Source organism: Nelusetta ayraudi, unplaced genomic scaffold (assembly GCF_046127955.1).
Source record: "Nelusetta ayraudi isolate G7.1 ecotype Tasmania unplaced genomic scaffold, CSIRO-AGI_Nayr_v1 ptg000008l, whole genome shotgun sequence".
In the NCBI taxonomy this organism is placed as follows: Eukaryota; Metazoa; Chordata; class Actinopteri; order Tetraodontiformes; family Monacanthidae; genus Nelusetta; species Nelusetta ayraudi.
The window spans coordinates 5,255,163-5,274,613 of NW_027466058.1; the positions used below are offsets into that span (position 1 = coordinate 5,255,163).

Consider the following 19,451-nt stretch of genomic DNA (forward strand, 5'->3'; position numbering starts at 1 on the left):
CCATCCCCCCCCCACCCCCCCTCCACTCCTCGCCTGACACCTTTTCGAAGTTCAGCTATTAATATGCGGCGTCTCTGCACCTTGTCTTCGCGTCGGCATTGGGCACAACTCATGACCAAAAAAAGATTCCCATGGAAAAAAATGATTTTCTCCATGGCTCAACTTCCTCTCCTCGTCCACATTCCTCCACAGCAAAACCATGCTCTTAAAAATCAATCGACACCTGCAAGTGGCACCAGAGGAAAGAAAAGGGGGGGATAAAGGATTGTTTCCCGAGAGCTGGTATCAAAGAAAGGACTCTGTGGCAGCTGTTTACAACAGCCAGGGCCACTCGAGATGTAATTAGCCTCACCGTCACATTGAAGCGCAACATAATGATGTGGTAGACATACTGTAGCTCTATCGATCACCGAGGACGAGGAAATCATCTTTTATTTCTCAGAGTGTAAATCTGGAGTGCGTTTTCTGCGTTTTCTGCTTGCTCTGTTGTTCTACCCAGGCCACTGCCTGACGTGTTCCAAAAAGTTAACACACGGCAAGGAGGCTCCTCCCATCCAGGGGATGTCCCGCTTCAAACAAGATGTAACATCTGAACCTCACTGCCCAGGTATGCAGTTGTTTCCTTGTGCATGCAGAGTTTCTGGCCCCCTGACTCCACTGCCACCCAGAGTATTTGGAATTCTGCTCCATGACAAAGAGTGCATAGTCTTCACCTTATTGGGAGCCTTAATCTGATTTGTTTGTGCATGGGCAGGGGACAAAGATTCTATTAAAGAGATTAAATTGTTTCCATAGCCAGCCGAGGCATCAAAGGCCAATCAAATTGCTGCCGCTTACTTGAGTAGGTTTCACTAAAGTCACTTATTTGTCCATTTCATCATGCTAATGGCGGGGGCCATCATCCCATTACGGCTCCACAGCTGAGCGAGGTTAAACAAATGCGGTTTGTTCCGAGGTTGCGCCGCCTTTCCAGGCGGGTCTCCCTGCTATCTCCCTGTACATAACAACAAATCATCAGCTTGTCAACGCCGACTGTATGAGCAACCCTGTGAACTCTGCCGCATTAACCACCCCTTCAGGCGGAGGAGTCCAGACGTAAGCATTGTGTTTCCGGCCTCTTCCTCTCGAAAGGTTCCAACCCTGGGAGCCCCATTTACACGGCAGTAACATCCTGATTTATCTCCTTTGGTCAACATTTAACACCTCGTTGTTTGGGGGAAGTTTGCAACAGCGTCAAATGTCAAGCCTGTGGTTGTTAACCAAACAATATTCTGCGACGGCCGACCAAAGGGAGAAAAATGCATCGTAAATGAAGAAGAACGGGTTCCGATTTTAACCGGGGGATTTTATTAGCTTTTTACCACAAAAGACAGATTTGGATGCGGTAAGACTGTCCAAAATAATGTCTTCTTCATCTCTGCACAGACCCAAGTGCTCCCTGACATTTGACATGAAGCGCACCGCAAATCACAGTCAACAGAACCGGTGCCTGCTTTCTATTACCATTCCACTGAACAAAGGTCTTTATACGTAATGAGTCCACATTCGCTAAACCCTACAGTAACCACACAATCAGTTGTGTCAACAAAAGGGAAATCCATTTCATCAGGACGGTCAGTCCGCGATTCATTACCGTACACGAGAGCATCGACTGCGCAGCCCCACAGGCCGTCGCAGCTGCTGCTGATTGCTCCAGTTCAATGTGTTTGCCATCAAGTTTTTCCATTATCACGCCACCAAATATTGCACTTCCTTAATTAAAATATCTACGCAAGTCAACGTGACGCAAACATAGTGATTTTTATGTACCAGATGCTGACTGTGTTGTTGAGCAGAGACAACAGGATTCTTTTTAAATTTAAAGGGGCTAAAAAAAATGACTTTCTAGTAGTATCTGATGGTTCTATACATTAACATATGTTATTAAATTGGCCTTTCCTTGATAAATTTACATATGTTTTCCCGCTTTGGACGTACACAAAATGAGCTACATCATAAAAAGTACCATCATCTGTGAAAACAGAATCCCAGCATAGAGAAACAACGTTAAAGCGATTTTGTCTAGACCTATTTCCTAAAGCTCCAATAGCGAGGAATGTTCTGAACACATAAACCCAGGAGTACAATAGTTAAAATTTACAGACTGTCAGAATCCATTCCAAGAAACTGGACATCTTAAGCTTTAAGCAGTGTTCTTTAAGGTCAGGCCCAGCGCTGAATCTTTTGTGTGTGCCAAGTTTTTAAAGTTCTGCTCTTTGGAATGAATGCCTTCCTTGCTTTAATGTACACGTTATGAACCAGGCCAATTATAGAGCAGGGAAGTTTCACTGACTAAACCGATTTTTAAAAATGATGCACTCCATCAAAACGTTTGTTTTTTTGTTTTTTTCAAAGAGTCTCCTCATTCTAACTTGTGGCTGACACAAAAACATCAACATCAAATACTCCAAGGTAAGTCATTTTTTTTTTTTTTTAAAGATCAACACAAACGCTAAGCAGTCTGCTAGCTGGTGCGGAGAGTGTTCCTAATCAACAGCAGCTTTTCTATGTGGCGCAACGAAAGATATTTAGAGTGATTCATAAAAATAGTTTGTGCAAATATTCAAAACGTTGTGATTTTTTTTAAGATCCACAGAAACCCTAACCCTATTAGCTGGTGCTAAGAATTAAAGATATTTTTGATTTAATCATAGACAGTTAATAACAGCTCATACAAATATTCAAAAAACTGTGCTAAGAAGTGGCCTTTAAAAAGCAGTGAATGTTTTCATCCTATTCACACACAGATGTCAGCGGCAGTTCTATGCGGTGGCATTTAATCAGCACATTTATGATTTGGTTTGATTTATGGTTTGTTTGCTTGGATGGAATGCCCTGAACAATTCAAAGCGGGTAAGCAAAAGGTGGGTGGCTTAGCAATTTCAAAAGGTGACAGCTTCCTTGTGGGACAGAATTACCTTTGTGTGATGTGAAGACACCACTCAAGTATTTATTTCAATAGCAACAGGAGAAACTTTGAAGACAGCGAATGTTGTTCAACCGTAACCATTAACTAAAGGCTTCAGCGACACCCCAACTCAACCTTAACTTTACCCATGACCGGTAAAATGTGTTAGCAAACAAACATAACTTAACTCAAAATGGACTGAGAAAGCTTTTTTTGTTATTAATATTGTCCCCAGTTCCATAACTTTGAGAAAATTGCCCATGCTGAAAACACAGCTCTGGGTAAGAGGAACAGCATTCACATTTAAAAATACTCAGCAAATTTAACAGTCTTTCATTTCTGTTGCTTGGAGCACCACTTACTTAAAGAGAGGATTTTTTGGGGGATGCAGAGAAATATTAGGAAAGGAACATTTTTGTATCTCTTATGCATTTAAAATATAGTGTAGACTTCGGATGGATTCTAACCTTCACTACGGCGTACAATGTGGTCAGTTAAAATAACATTTAAAAAAAAATGAAGATCTGTAAAGGGACGGTTCACAGAGGAACAGGACTCAGACTGGTGGTGACATTTTTCTATTCCACACAGCTGCCTCTTTTTTTAAATGCTGCCAGAAGTCACTGCGAGACGGCTACGTGAGGGAGAGAGACCGCCTGGGTGTAGGCAAGTTATTTCAAATGCTACAGCACAAAGTAAATCAGAAACACAGTCAAGAGGATTTTAACATTGAAGAGGAGCGCTTACTCAGTCGCAACTTGACCTCTCCAGACTGCTGCAGCTTCCTGACACTTGGATGACACCGCAGAAGCACTCTATGTTCCTGTTTTTACCCTTTTATGCGTTTATTTTTTTCCAATGATGGGCCACCGTATTCCTCTGATTAGTGGGATTTTTCTGTTCATCATCCATTTCTGAATATAAAGGCTGATTCTCCATGAAGTGGGTAATCTAAAAATAAATGAAAATGGTGAATTATCATTTCGGGTGAACTGGCCCCTGAAGCTCTTCATTATTTTAGTCCAGCAACAACAAAGCTTCAGCGTAGCTAAGTCATATTTCACCAGCTCCATGTATATTCCGCAATGTTCCCCACGACTGTACGCATCTACCCAACCAGGTATTCCTGATATTACCCATGAAATGTGTTGCTCAATATCAACCACATTACTCAGCCAATATACATTGACCGTTACCTTGAAATAGAGAAAACCTTGCCACTACTGCAGAAGGTCTGTGACTACACACCTCATCAGTATTTCTGCTGGGGTGAACAGTTCTCTGCGCGTTCTGCCGCACACAGCTTGTTTGTTTGCACCAAGATTTGGAGTATTTTGCAGAACTAGAAATTACCAGAAACAAGCCAAGACTAAAAAAATAAATAAATAGATAAATAAATAAATAATGAGGGAACATCCAAAACCGCGGGGATAACAGGGGCGGGAGGAGCAGTGTTTAAAGGGGGTATTGTGAGGACCAGAGAATTGCCTGCTGGCAATCATTCAGGGCACGCTGCCTGAGAATTGTGCAGAGAAACAGGCTGCAGCCGGGGCTTGATTTGTCCCGATTCTCTCCTTTCACCCGTGCTGTTCCCTGCTCGTAAACCGTATCACCCCGCATTCTCTTACAGATCAAAGAATCCACTCCCTCTGAGCGAGGACTACACACACAGCTACACAGCATGTGGCACCTCTACATCTTCGCCACTGCTAAAAAGGAGGCAGAGCCTCGCTCTCACTTCTTCCGCGCTTATTAAGTTTAGCATCTGAAACCGTGCGCCGAGATCCAGAATCAGCAGCTCCTCACCCTTTCATTTTCTTCCAAATTTTACAATTTCTAAAAACGGCGCCAGGCACGTTTTGAGGCCATTGCTGTAACAGATTTTTATTTTATTTTTTTCATTTTTTTCCCCGCAAATCTGTAAGTTGCCTCGGAATTTCCAGCTGTCGCCTCAAACAGTTCCAAAGAAACATCTGTGGAGGGGAGGTGGGGGCAGGGGTGCAAAGACTCATCCATCTGAAATCTAGAACCAGCCCAGTCACACGCTTCACGTCAAGCGCCGCTATCAGGGACGTCAGTGATACTTAGATGGAGCCGCAGTGCCCCCCACAGGCCACCGGGAGCACTGGAGCTACACGTCTGCTTTCACAGTTTTAGCAACGGCGTCTCCTTTATTATACTGCTCCTGGTTATAGAAAAGCAATGAGTGACAAAATAGCCCGCAGCTACAGAAAACCATTTGGAAGTCAACATTCTCTTTCTGTTTGGTTCTGCCACCACCAGCCCAAAAATGAACTACAAACTATGAAACACTGGCATGAAAACAATTTTCAATTATCTTTACTGTTGTGCTCTAGGGGGGGGCAACTCCCAGGAACGCCAAAGCTTCACGGACAGGCTGGGTTCATTAGTGGAACAAGGGCAACGAAAAGATTGAAGAGGAAAATGGGGGAACAAACCAAGGAGGCTCAGTGGGGGGGGTGGAAATGACAGGCTTGTGTTCGCCGTCCACAGGGGAACAAGCTGGAACTTGACCTGAATGATAGCAACAAGTCTCCAGAGACAAGGAGCCAATTTGGTGGGGGAAGTTTGGTGAGTTGAGTCCCAAAGCAGGTTGCAAACAGTGGCTTTGTGTGGGGCAATTAGCAGCCTGAGAAATATGACACAAGTGTCAGGGTACATGATGATTACATGAGGATTACCAGACGGCGGCATGGGGTACTTTCCTTTTGCCGCGCCTACCCATCTGTGATCGGAGCCACTAGGCGAGAGACCAGCGAAGCGGCGGAGGCACCGAGTTCAATGAAAACCGAACCGTGGAGATGGATAAACTGATAACAAACTAAAAAAAAAAAAAAATCTGAACAAAGTCACACAGCAAAGTACTGTATGTCAGCTCATCTGTCACCCAGGGTCCACTTTTAGTGGCCACTGACTGGGAATCCCCCCCGAACCTGTGCCGTATCTCTCTCAAAAGCTGCTGTGATTAACTGGACCCTTTAGTGCAGGACCCGGCGCGACCCGCTCACCAGAGTCATTTCACTGTTCAACAGAGCAGCAACTTCCCATCGCCACAGGCATTGATTTTCATTCGTAGTGTGACAGTGCAACAATCACAAGTTTGCTCAAGAAGTTACACTGGCTTCTAATGCACTGTGCGCTCGGCGGAGGTGCCACAGAGCGAGGCATCTCTGCTGCTTCCACGTTAAGATGCTCTCCAGATACTAGAAAAAGCAAAAATTTGCGTGTGTACTCGGGCTCCGTTAAGGAGATTTTATCTTTTGTGGAAACGGAGATCAATGTGCCGAAAGTCTCTGAAGGCCACAGTCGGAAATTCTTGTCCTAAAAATTGAAAACAAAGTTTGCGTAGGTGGACAAGAGAAAGTCCTGTATGGAGCATAAATGCAAGAAGAACGTTATTTAAATGTTCCTGGCAAAAAAAAAAAAAAAAGCAGACCAAAGCCACTGTCTACGAGTGCTTGAGAAATCCAGTGCGACAGGCCGTTTTATTTTGGCTCGATTCTAGTCTGCAACCTGCTTTTACTGTGGCCTTCTCACCACTTGACAGACTCATTTATTCACACACCAGTTAATTGAAATGCTCTAAGCAAGCATTAATTCATAATCCAGAGGGTTTGAAAAGTTCGCTTAAAATGTGCTTATGCGATGGCTGTAGTGGCGCGTCTGGCAGGAGAGTAAATTGAAAACAGTGTGAGCGCCGCCTGCGCTGCAGACCTATTGCTGGGAGCGGAGCCTCATCTCTCACAGAGGTTCCAGCGCGTGGCGTAAATCTACAGAAAGACAGCTAAGCCCACTGAGTCCGACTCTCTTGAGGCTCAGCATGTTGAGCAGCATGTCTGCGTCCCTGACAAAAGCTCTAATGAGAAGTCCTCGCTGACTGCATCCCCAAACAAAAAGACAAACGAAGCAAAAACCCACTGACCATCAACACAACTTTCCCTGAGTTATGAAGGAACGGAGAAGAAAAGTCTGGCACTGTGCACCTCCTGGCGCATAATAATGTGTTGGGTTAAAAAAAAAAAAAAATCCTTTTTTTTTTTTTTTTTTTAAGAGCAGTACAGGGTCCCGAACACAGTGCGTGACAGAATAATGGCTTTCACAACGGTGTAAAGTAGAAGACACTTCAACCAACTCTTGAAAGACTTGTGAGGTTTAGAAATGTGACAGGGAAGGGTCCACAAACCCAGGCCTCAGCGAGGAAGCAGACATGTTACTTCTATCTTTTTTTTGTTCTGAATATAGCCTTCTTCACTGCAGGATAAAATATATCACAGTGCTCAGAGAGTCTTTCCCTGATAAATAAGGCAGTGCCACCCGTCAAGGCTGGCGTCTCAGAGAAGCATTTATGGTTTTCTGGACATTACACACCATTATCCTGCGCTGTTGCCGGGTTGCAACGACCCGCTGCGGTTTTCAATAAGTACAAAGGAATAAACCACAAGCGGCGTGTAAGCCCCTCATCGGAAAAAAAAAGGAAAAGAAAAAATGGAAAGAGACCAAAATGAAAGTTTGTTTCACATCAATTAGGCGATCACACTTTTCCCCTGTTGATCAACTCAACCCAACTCAACTTGATGCGGTTAGGGTAATATTTACACTGTGTATTAAATAAACACTGATTTGTATTTACATGTTATCAAAGAATTCACTCAAAATTGAAATCAATTAACATTAAAATAACACCAGACTGAAAGTTGTTCATCAAGGTCCGAGCAAAAATGCAATTTTCATTTCCTCCATTTTCAGCTGCATTAATAGAGTGCAACATTTACTCCGTCAGATGAATAATAATCTGGTTAGATTTACCAGTAATTAACCCTTGAATGGTTCACATTACTTCCAGTCCAAATTTACTATTAAAAAAAAAAATCTCTAGTATTGCTGTATTTTTGATGGCTCCAATCTTACAGCGGCTGTTTGGAAAAAACTGCATTTGTGTGATCAGTTCAATAACGATCCTGAATTTCTTACACGTTTACATCAAAGTTAGCGTAAGCGTTTCATGTGGATTAAGTCATGTTCCTATTTGACCGTTCACATGTATTGACATGCTAGTACTTTATTGAGTTATATTAAACCAGGCGTTTAATAAATAAACACCCACAAATCCCGGAGAGACAAGCTGCAGTCAGGTAACATAAAATCTTCGTCAACGATTCAGAGTGCACAAAAATCAACCCAATTCCCCCTCGGGCGGAGGTCACAATTTCCAAAATAAACAACGTGTGGGAGGCGGCGGCGACGACGCCGGCAAACAGTGTGTGAGCAGGCCGCATATCAAAAAACCTTGTAAAAGTCGGAGTCCAGAGGAGCGTCGCATTCTGCCCTCTGGGGGTCAGCGTGCTCGTCAAAGCTGTGATGACAGCAGTGAGAGCAGCTCCACATAACTGAATAACAACTGCCCTCCTAGCGCTGCTCTCGCGCCCTCGACCCTTTCAGATTTTATAATGCCGTGCGTATAACCGGGGATCCCGCGCGCACCAAGTCGAACCTGTTTGGAAAAAAAAAAAAAAAGATCTAATACAGGAAAATGGGAAAGGTTTACGGCGAGTGATAGATGGGGAGTCGGTCCCTGCGCACAATTACTGCAGTCCTAGTGAGAAGAGAAGTCCTCTCCACTTTACGACACTAATTTTGGGGCTAAAATGGATGATGACACTCGCAGGAGCTCAACGCACAGTGGGGGCAATAAGATGAAGCCATTACGTGCCGTGTGCAAAGCAAAAGGCAAACATGGACATTTGAGTTACAACCCAGTTTAACGGCTTCGTTCTTTAACGTTTACGACGCCCGCCTTAATTAATTATGACAGTTTTTACTGATCATGGACAAGTGCCCTACCGATATGTGCCTGCGAACTCGTCAGGGCTGGGACACGACCGCCCTTTGTGCTATCTGCAGAGGTTGGCCATTGCAAACACTCCACCGTTATTCCAAGTGTGCTTTGAGCAAACAAAAAGACTAAAAGCGTGGACTTCCACGCTCGGATATTCTGGGAATCAATGCCCAGAACAAAAACAGTCTTCACTAGTTTGCTCTGAAAATAGAACTGCGGCGGTGAGTGTGCAGGGTAAAAAAATAAATAAATAAATTAGATCTATTACCGTGCATGGCAATGCATATGCCTCGCTGTTGTTCGCGTTCCTAGGAGGGGAAGGGGGGTGAAAAACTACGTCGGAAATCGTTGCAGGGAGCTTGAGTGTTGGTCTAACTTCATTTTGTGCAAAGTGGTGGCGCGGCAGTGCACGTTCAATTGAAAGAGTGGGCCACACTTTGGCCACCAGCCAAGAGCCCGAGGCTGCAGGCCGGCCCACCTTCACACGACCAGTTTACAGATCGCGGTCGCAGCCTCCCCGGCTCTGCCCTCGCAACAGCTGACAGTTTGACTGCCTTCCCCATATCCTGTTAGACAGAATTAAGGACAAATTAAAAACCCAATGAGCCTGATAATTAAACCTTAATGGAGGACATAAAGCACCTTGACACCCTCTATAGACTTTAGGCGGCTGCCATAAAAGCAGTACCAAGCCGCTCTGTGTTCCCTGAAATGGCGGGCATTTCTTTCTTTGCAAGCATCATATTGCTGCTGTCAAGACGAAGCCCCGTTACACAAATTTCCAGTCGGCTTTTGGCGAATCAAATAGAGTGAAATACAACGCGGAAAAAAACAAAATGAGGACACTTTCTCCGTAGGGAGCGAGACTAATATTGATGTAGGCATTTCATCCGATGTTATTATATTATAACCTTAATGGAGCCATCTGAGCCCAGACAGGTCCATCTTTAAACTGTAACATGACTCTGCGCGTTGGACACAAGTCACAATGATGAAATCCAAAATGTATTCACTCCATGCACATGTAATACTGTACATACTGCACGGCAATCATCACATTTAGGTGCAATTTCGGCAACTAATATCTCTGAACTCTATGTTGCACTTTACACGCAGGCAGGTTCGCATCACATTCTCCTCTGGAGCTCACGAGCGTCACTATTCATGGAGGCTGCTGTGCCAGACATAAATGAAAAAAGCAGCTTGAGAAAATGGAAGTACTGCAGGCTACAGATACGAAACAGTGAATAGATGAAAGACAAGAAGCCTGACGGAAAAAAAAATAAAAAAAATCCCAAGATCTTATCAACATACGCTGCCCAACATCCGCAGCGTCTGTTCAAACGCTCAGAACTGCATTACTCACCAAAACTTGGACGGGAGCCTCGGCTGTGAGGGCATGGCCAGCCTTTGCAGGTGGAAAAAGTTTCCACTGATAATTTATATAACAATGGCGTATTGTGCAATCAAGATGCCGGTGAGCAACGCTTCTAAAAAAAAAAAAAAAGAAAAAAAAGAACAATCGGAAACACTGAGCCGGAATGTTCCGCTCACGTTAGAATGACGCAGCAGACAATATTCCAAGGTCGGGGAGGACGGAGAACTGCTCTCACTATCCAAATACAAACCAGGGCTAAATAAAGTGGCAGCGGGATCAGTGGCGAGATGCTGTGACAAACGATGAAATGGTTCCATGGATCCATCGTGAACATTCAGACAGCATGATAAACAGAAAGGCCTGCCTTCTGGCCGGCGTATTGTTCAATCAGAGCCTGTCAGTGCAACGTGCTGAAGCAAACTGTCCATCACTCACCGGTGTAAGCTGCCAACAACAGACAGGATAATATTCATGTCTCTCGTCCAGTAACAACAGAGCAAGGTATAACTGGGCCAAAAAAAAAGAAAGAAAAGTCATGGCAATATAGATGAAATTAGCAGAAAAAAGGTGGAAGGTGGAAAAATGTGTTTGGACACGTCATGCCTTTGTGATGTACTGCATTAAAAAAAACACACTGAAGCCTCCAAGTGCAATTTCTTTCAGTACAGTCGCTCCCAACCCACGTGTGCCTTTCTGCACGTTCACCGAACCATCCAAACAAAAACCGGAAGAAAACGCCCCATCCACACATCCAGGGGATTTTCTTTCTTGTGAACAATAAACGTAAAAAACCGCACAGCCACACATTTTGAAACACAAAACAGGTGCTTTCAGCAACTGATTCCCCCCCCGCTACTGTATTTAACACGAAATGCAAAATGTGGGAATTTATCAAGACTGAAGTGTTTCCTGTTGAGATGCTGTATTCCCAGTGACTTCTTATTAAACATACATATTTAAAATCATGTATTCTATTTTTTTGTAACGCTGACGATTCATATTAACATACTTCATAAAAAAAAAAAAAACACTTTCGAGCACAATAGTGTGTTGAGTTCTTGCAACATTTTTAATTTTGCATGATTTAAACAATATTCGCGTTTGGTTAGAAGCAAACGGATTAAGAAATAGTGCAGAAAGAAAAGTGCCCTTATTTTACCGACATGAGCTCGAGTGCCAAGGAGGGTTTGAACTCTAACTCCAACACGTTTAGGAACATCAGCTCCACAAGGGAATCACTCTATATAATATTGACTGTGGAGTCAGTTGCAAGAAAACCTTCTCATCTTTTTTTTTTTCCCTAAGTCACAAACCCAATCTTTCCAAATCTTTACACTATAGCAACATTTTCAATCCATTTACAATCATGTTCGCTGAACGCCATCAAAGCGAATGTCTATTTCACCCAATGTTGCTCTGCAACTAACCCCTCAAATCTCCAGGTATAAAAAACTCATTCCCATTTTAAATGAATATAATATGAGCCCATGAGTCCCAAGTTCAGCGACAGCAGAAGCGGCAATGTTTTCCCTCGCCGCTTCACTCCTACCTGCGCTTCTCCAACATGAACACCAGAGGGCAGCCAAGGATAATATAGAGAGCAAGCGGTCCTCAGGAAACGCTGTCAAACAACCGAGGTTGGATTCTTACCGGCATTGACTATGGCGTCCACCTCCAAGACCGTGATGTCTCCTTTGTAGAGGGACACTTTATCACTCGGGCCTCCTCCGCCTCCCACTTCCTCTCCGTCCTCCTTCTCATCGTCTGAAAAAGAACGACAACAATGTAAACTATTTAATTTCGGGCAGAAAGACAAGAGAAAACCAAATTTATGACAACGTACGGGCTAGACCTACAAACAGCATAGTTTCAAGCCGAGTATAAAGATTTGCGCCGCTGCCTCAGTCAGTGGCCGGATGCCACATTAATGTTTAAGGTGTCCTCATATCTATTTTACAGTCTGCTAGGAGCAGCGCACACTGACCTCCCCGGCTCGTCTGTCCTGCAAGCAGCACTGTTGAGGTGACATACCCTTGTTAAAATTCAACAAAGTGCCCACTGGTCGCAAGACTGTCTCCCATTTAATGTCAAAAAAAAAACCCTGGCAGCATATGTGTACACACTGAGTGCTCTTGAATAAATTGCCTCTCCAACCTCACTTGACTCAACTCGAATCAGATGCAGCCTGATTTTGTTTTGGTGACAGACAATTATTACTGTGAGGCCCAATTTGCCGCTTCCACAACAAACAACAAGTCGCACTGCAGAACTACGGCAATACCTGCTGTGACTCACTGGCGTGCACGTGTGCTCACTTCGAATGGATGTGAACGCTGATACGAAGAGGGTTCATGTTCGGACAAACTTGGAAGCTGTGCATTGCTCGATTTCTCATTCCTTTCACGTGACCCTGCAGTCTCCCACGGCCCTTTGTGTCTGTGTGTGTGAAGTATTGGTATTGTTTATGTGCCTAATTGCCTCACTTACAAACTGTGAGATGCAATTTATTCACACAATTCTAAGGCGGCCCGGATCAACGTACCTTCAGAGGGAGACATTTCTCCATTTCACAAATAAGTCATTATCCTCCTAGTTGCCCTAAAGGCACCTTCTACTGAACTGCAACATGAAGTTGGATTGTAGCTGTAGTATTTATATTTTTGGATGTGTCGAAAAAAATCTAAATCAAATCCCAACGCTTTTATAACCGTTTTTGAGCGTGCTCTATGAAACAGCCTTCAGATGGGTTTGTTGTTAAATACAGGCAGAAAAAGAAAAAAAAAACAGAATTGGATGAATTTTTGATAACCTTGGAGCAAGCACTGTCAAGCCAAATTGTCAAATACATGTGCTTTGCTCCATTACTTTGTCCTCCGTAAAGTATGACAGAAGAATTACTGGCGACACATTTCAGATGAAACATTAAACTGCTGCAGACGTGTCACAGTTCAGCTCGCTGAACAGAAATGACCGTTTCATCAGAGCCAACTGGGCTCGCGACCGGCAGCACTTAAGAGGCTCTTACAGCTATTTTCCTCCCTCCAGGTCGGAATCTTGTCCAAAGATATGAAGTCCTGACGGCGATACTCCTTGCGTCTCTCCCCTCGGTCCAAACGCAGAAGTCTCTCTGCAGGGGACAGTGAACAAACATCCAATGATGAGTAAAGCTCCACATATACGGAAGAATAGAACATAATAAAAGTGTGTAACATATTTTTAACTGAAATGCACAATTATAGTAACATAACTGAGAGCAAACCTTGATCTTATTTATCCCGTCCTTCAGATCCTAGTTAAATCTTATTTATGTGATCTTTAACGTTGGTGCTTTGGCCTGAAGGGTTAATGTGCAGCATCAGCAAGAGCCAAGCCACGAGTCTGACTCAGAAACACTTCTGTTTGTCGACTCAATCCAAGACACCCAAGCACAAGCACTGTGACTGGATCTCAGCGCGCCACACATTGACCTAATCAGCAATGTGCTATGCAGTGCCAACTCACTGTGAGGTGGCTTCATGGTTTGGCGACTAGCTGACAATGTACAGAATACAGCCCCTCCAAATTGTGAAATCGTAAAGGGGAATGTTTTAAAAATGTAGCTACACTCAAGCTGTCCGTTATGTAAGATGTGTGCGATTTTTTTTTTTTCACATTGTTTTTTTGGGGGGTTTGTTTTAGAACAAACTGCAAAACAGAACTGGTTTCCAACACGTGTTGCAGTCACACTGCAGATGCTCCTATCCATCTTGGTTGACTATGCAAGCTCCTTGGCTTGTTATCTTCCCATTACGATAGACATACATAAAGACTTCCTGTCCCATAGGATCCCAGATGATGGTGTTCAGCATAAAGTCCTTGCTTCCTTAACAGCACTGGCAAAAAAAAAACAAAACATTGTGGCCTTTTGGATCAGCCTCACTCTGTGCATCAGGTGAAGAAAAACAAAACGGACCCTTGTTAATTAGTTCACAACATCATAATCCTGAAGGCCTGCGTAAAAGGGGAATTTGACCTGCCTTTAAATAAATAAATGAGAACTTAAAATATTGAGAAAGCCAACTTTTGGCAGCATCCCACAGTTGGCCAGGTCTCCATTCAAATATTTCTGCAGTGAGAAATGTATGTTTTATACTACTTTTCCCTCTTGTCACTCCCAGCACTGCTTTTATTCTACATGGATGAATAATGTGGCTGCTCCAAGGCTGAACACAGATAAATCCTTTAGAACCACACTCTCATTCTTTCACCGAGTCCGTCATTGAATAACCCAAAAGTTTGGCCAACAGACTGGGCTCAGAATGTGTATTATTAAATATTCCCACAGCTGGATTCGAAGGTCAGTCTCAATGGAGTCAAAATAGAGTAAAAAAATGAATAGCAATAATAATTTGTTTTTGGGAGTCCTCCATTACAGCATCCTTAAGGATGTGACAATCAGTAGGACTAATCTTGAACAATATTCAAATATGCAATGTTTTGTTTGTGATTCTGTGAGCATTTTAGCTTCAGTTCAGTTTAACATTTGTCAAACTTTTTGTGGGGCAACTTGTTAGGCAACAGTACTACTTTACCACTACAGTTTTACTCTACGATGGCTCATGATACTATCAGAAATAGTGACTTCCAAAAGTTTCAGACAAATTTCCTCACAATTGTGCTTGCCTTTCTCTCTTTTTCCCCAGTGATTTTGGCACCGAGTGCATCTGCTTCGTCATATGAAACCCAATTGACTTTGAAGTTCAATCTGTGCCGCTACCTGCTCCAACTGTAGATGGATGCATTATGAAATTGGCCCCAAGTATTAAACTGGTTCCCCCAAATATGCCAAAAGTGAGACGGCAGGCTAAGGATAGAGATATTCTGAATAGAAGGAATATTTTTTTCCAACCAAATACCAAAAATAGAAACCTAATGATAAACAGACTTATAAATTCCCACTGTACAAATCAGAGTCACATTATGGTGACACAGGGTACAAACGTGACTATTCGAACACGGCGGCCCTGAAGTTTTGGTGGACGTTGCAACTATGCATAACACACATTCTATGACAGATTTGTTTGGCAAATTTTCATTGAGCGTCAAATTAAACATACCCAAGTAAGTCTGTCATGCCTTCAGCGTGGTTAAAATGCAGGTCTGGGGTTGAGGCAGCTGGTAGTTATTTTGCTCAGCTACTTGAAATAACCTTGACTAACAAGCCGTTTGGGTTTTTCATCGCAGACAGACTTGTTAGGCCGAGCTCAAAGCTGAAACGGATGAGTGGCCCCACAGTGTGTCGCTGCCCCTCGACTGCCTGCAGGTTTGCCTCGTGCACGTGCAGAAAGAGGATAGGTCACAGGTGAATTTGGCCTGCAGTGTAATTATACTTGGGCCGCGAGGCAATACCAAATCACTACTAGAGCTGGCCCGCTATTATACAGCACATGTAACACTAATACTACAAATCCCAGGATGCCCTGCTGGTATGTTGGTGACTCGGTCAGCACGTTCAATAAAGGATATTATGATGACTTAACTAGTTAAATGAATGTTGTTTTACTTTAAAATGTATTATTAGCCCGTGGAGAAAGGTTACTTGTGAAATTTAAATCAGAAGGCTGCAAATAAAAAAGGAGCATACAATTTTTATTTACATTTTTATTCATATTTAGTATTTAGAAAGGTTCACTGCTATATCTGGAGGAAGATTTTCTTCAATAAATCTCAATGTTGGCCCGCGACTTTGTCCAAGTTTCAAAGTTTGTCCCACTGTGTATTTGAGTTTGGCACCCGTGGCATGGGTGAAAGCAATGTTGCTAATTGAGTCTCTACTCAAAAGCGATTAGATTAATCACACCTGTGCAGTGTAACCAGGTGGGTCACAGGGGGGGACTCCACTGTGATAACCACCAAAAAAAGAACGAAATATGATCAAGACAGCGACTTTAACAGCACAAAAGCCGCCTTTCTTAGCCTGTTTGTGCACAACAGGTTTCCGTCCCATGCGAAAGTGAAAGCACATTTGGCCAAGCAAGTTTCCCGGGAAACCCGCTCTAAATCGTTTCAGCGCAACTCGCGCACGAAATGGGACGTTCGACGTAACCCCTGTGTCGACCATGTGACCGCTGTTTGGGCGACAATAGTGTCTAGTTGCAAGGGAAGGTGGTCTGCAACTCGGCGAGCTAACTGTTACCGCTGGGGTCTCGCAAAGATGGGGCGGTCAGGCATGGGCATGTGGCCGGATTCGAGTCAGCCCATCGCAGACACCCAGGAGAGGGGCTGCTGCTGCTGCTGCTGCTACGCCGAAAAGAAAGCCAGTATATTGGCGCCTAAATTCAGGCTAACAAGCACAGACAAGCGGCCAGTGTGCTTTTCTTTCTTTCTTTTTTTTTTTGTGTTGTTGGTGAAAGTCGAGCATGCATTACGGCAACTACACAGAGGCGCAACATCACTGTCACATCTGTGCAAGGCACACCGGATGGTACTAGCGGGTGGTCGTTGTAGCAGCCCCGACGGGGGAGACGTAAAGAGTGGCTGTCAGCCTGCTGGCATGCTTACAATTCACGCTGTCTGCCATGGTGATGGTGATAGCCTCATCATCATCATCATCCTCCTCCTCCTCCCCCCTAAAAACAAGCCTTACCTTTCTCAGTCTTCCAGTCCTTTTTCTTTTTGCTCATGCTGCCGGAATGGTTTGACTTCGAATGGCTGTTTTTTGACTGTGGCAACCCCAGGCTCACAGTGAATAGTCCTCCGGCAGAATAAACTGAAATGTGAAGTGAAACAGCCTCTCTGGACGGGGTGTCTCACCTGTGAAGCTGTCAAATTTGTGTGGACCTTTCACGGCTCAACCTACCGTGATGGGGGCCGTAAATTATATGTACAAGTAGAGGAGAGATGGTTTGCTGGCCGTAAAGGGGAAGTGCAGGCGCAATTGGCCAGAATGACGCGTCAGTCAGAGGAGAGTCACGTTTAATTGGTTGGTTCCGGCGAGCCATCCCCCTGGAGTGTGAGGAGAGGACGCCGGGCGACTCGCGTGAAAAACGGCAGGGTAAACTCCACTTGTAGTCCCAGCACGTAAACTGAGGCGGAGTTGAGAAAACAATGTCATTTTTTTTTTATATATATAATAGGCTTAATGCGGTTTGTGATATATTTGGTTAAACAGTTTTATATGTGTTTAAAAGCTACCCATATTTGTGATAATATGTTTACATCTTTATAAATGTACATATTATGACAACATTACATATGTGTATGATATGTTTCCTGTCTGTTTGAAATTAAATTGTTGTGTAGTTTTTTTCTTCTATATTATTAATATTGACTTGTCCATGTACCCTTGCCTTTGCACTGTGATGCCAGGGACAGGCTCCAGCAGACCCCCGTGTGACCCTGAGCTCAGGAAGAAGCGGTTATTGAAATGGATGGATAGATACATGGATGGATGGATGGATGATTATTATTATTATTATTATTATTATTATTATTATTATTATTATTATTATTATTATTATTATTATTATTTATTTTACCTATTGATTTCGTTTACTTTTAGTACTATTACTTGATGTATCAGAATTCTATTTCATACTATCTAATTTGGTATATACAATGTTTTGCCATGTCTTTTTTTTAATGTCTTAAATCTTTATGCAATAGTTTGGAGCCTAACTCAATTTTTTAATTTTGGAAGCCGCATTTGTAATACTTTCAGGCCTGATCGCTGAGCAGACCCATGAACAGCGTGGTTCGGTGCCCTGCCTTTGTTAATGGCATAAGACAGGAACTCAGAGGTTAGACCAGATTGAACGAGAAATTTGGGCTGTTATGTGAGAGGCCTGGTTCCAGGGACCACCGTCTGTCATCTGTTGTGGTAACTGTGCCTTGGTCCACGCCCATCTGCTCCTGAGAAGGCTGACATTATGCCGGGATGGAAAATATCTTTCATCCAAGCTGGACCCTGAACTAGCTCCAGATTTACTAGAATTAAGGTTTATGTTTTTTACATGCAGTTTGTGTGTCAAATGCTGTCTTATTGTTTTAGTTAAATGCATCAGTAATATTAGGTCCAAACTGACAGTGTAGGTGGAGGCTGTATATGCTTTTTGCATCTTGTCCATATTTGTGCATCACTGCAGAAATAAGGTGAAAACTTTGTCTGTGTGATGTGTGGGCCAGATGGCCCATGTTACAGGAAGCTAAAAATACCTGTCTCAATGAGCTAATATTTTTAATCATCATAAATTCAAGGCTATTGAATTCAGCTTTGTACTTGTGCCATTTAATGTTACTTTAGCTACAAAAAAATAACAATTTCTTTTGGCATGGGTAGAATCCTAAATGTGTTTTTTTCACTATTGTTTTTTTTTTTCAAATTGTATGTAACCACAGAAGTGCCCAATGACGGAATACATTAAAAAAAAAATCAAGACAAGTTGAAAGAGACAGTTTTAGCGCTATACATAATATTTAAACCACTAGATGTCAGTCTTGCAACATTAAGGCCTTGACTGTCTAGTCCCAGAAGAGACTTTGATTCACAGACTGGCTTTCAAATATCGGAAGATATACTGTATCTAAGGTTTGCTGTTTTAAGACAAGGGTCCACCAACTAACTTGTATTAAAATGTATTCATTCATTCATTAATCTATTCACAGTATAGCAAATGGATTTGCCCAAAGGAGTTAAAAATGATTTGAAAGCTAATTAAAAGACGAGCTGTAAATACAGAAATGCTTAAACAGTGACGCTACAACAACATTTCTCATGCATCAGTGATTTCACACCAACCTTGTCAGTGCAGCAGATTTTCAAATAATAACAAAATTTGCAGCTTTCATGTATCATCACGTAGCAGCTTGACACACTTAATTTTCTTCAGACAGTTAACACCAAATTATAAGGATTGAAAAAGCACAACATAGTTATTGTGTCAGTTGTACAAAGCTTCATTATGTAGAGCATGGTTAAGGTAATTACAGCTATTATCAACCATTAAGGCTTCTCTGCATTTTTTTTTTTAATGGTGTTTTAGTAATTGCTGAATCAGTGTAAAAGAGACAAGATGTCTGACAAGCAACAGACAGAAACAACCTACAAACAAAAAACCTCAGCAGAGTAATTTGTTTTTAGTTTTTTGTTGTTGTTGTTTTCAAATGGAGGATTTGTCTGTGTGGGGATGAGAAACACAATTGTCACTGTCATAGTTACAGCACAAGCAGAATAGGCCTATATAGCTCCCGTAAACATGCTTAGGTTTGTGAATGATCTTATTCCAATGTGA

The 19,451-nt window shown here is 42.9% G+C and overlaps 1 protein-coding gene across 6 annotated transcripts in view; it reads right to left on the reverse strand.

The window, feature by feature from the left end:
• macrod2 (mono-ADP ribosylhydrolase 2) overlaps window positions 1-17,037 on the reverse strand; it is a 418,233-nt gene extending 401,196 nt beyond the window's left edge. For 2 of the 6 annotated variants that reach the window (XM_076018905.1, XM_076018901.1), the window contains exons 1-3: window positions 16,808-17,035; window positions 13,208-13,309; window positions 11,833-11,946 (exon numbers count right to left, since the gene is read on the reverse strand). In XM_076018905.1, coding sequence (XP_075875020.1) covers window positions 11,833-11,946; window positions 13,208-13,309; window positions 16,808-16,844 — 253 coding nt within the window. In that variant the 5' untranslated portion in view covers window positions 16,845-17,035. Of the gene's footprint in view, window positions 1-11,832; window positions 11,947-13,207; window positions 13,310-16,807 lie in introns of all 6 variants that reach the window. The other 4 variants (XM_076018906.1, XM_076018900.1, XM_076018902.1 and 1 more) reach the window with 3 other exon arrangements.
• Between the last annotated feature and the right edge of the window lie 2,414 nt (window positions 17,038-19,451).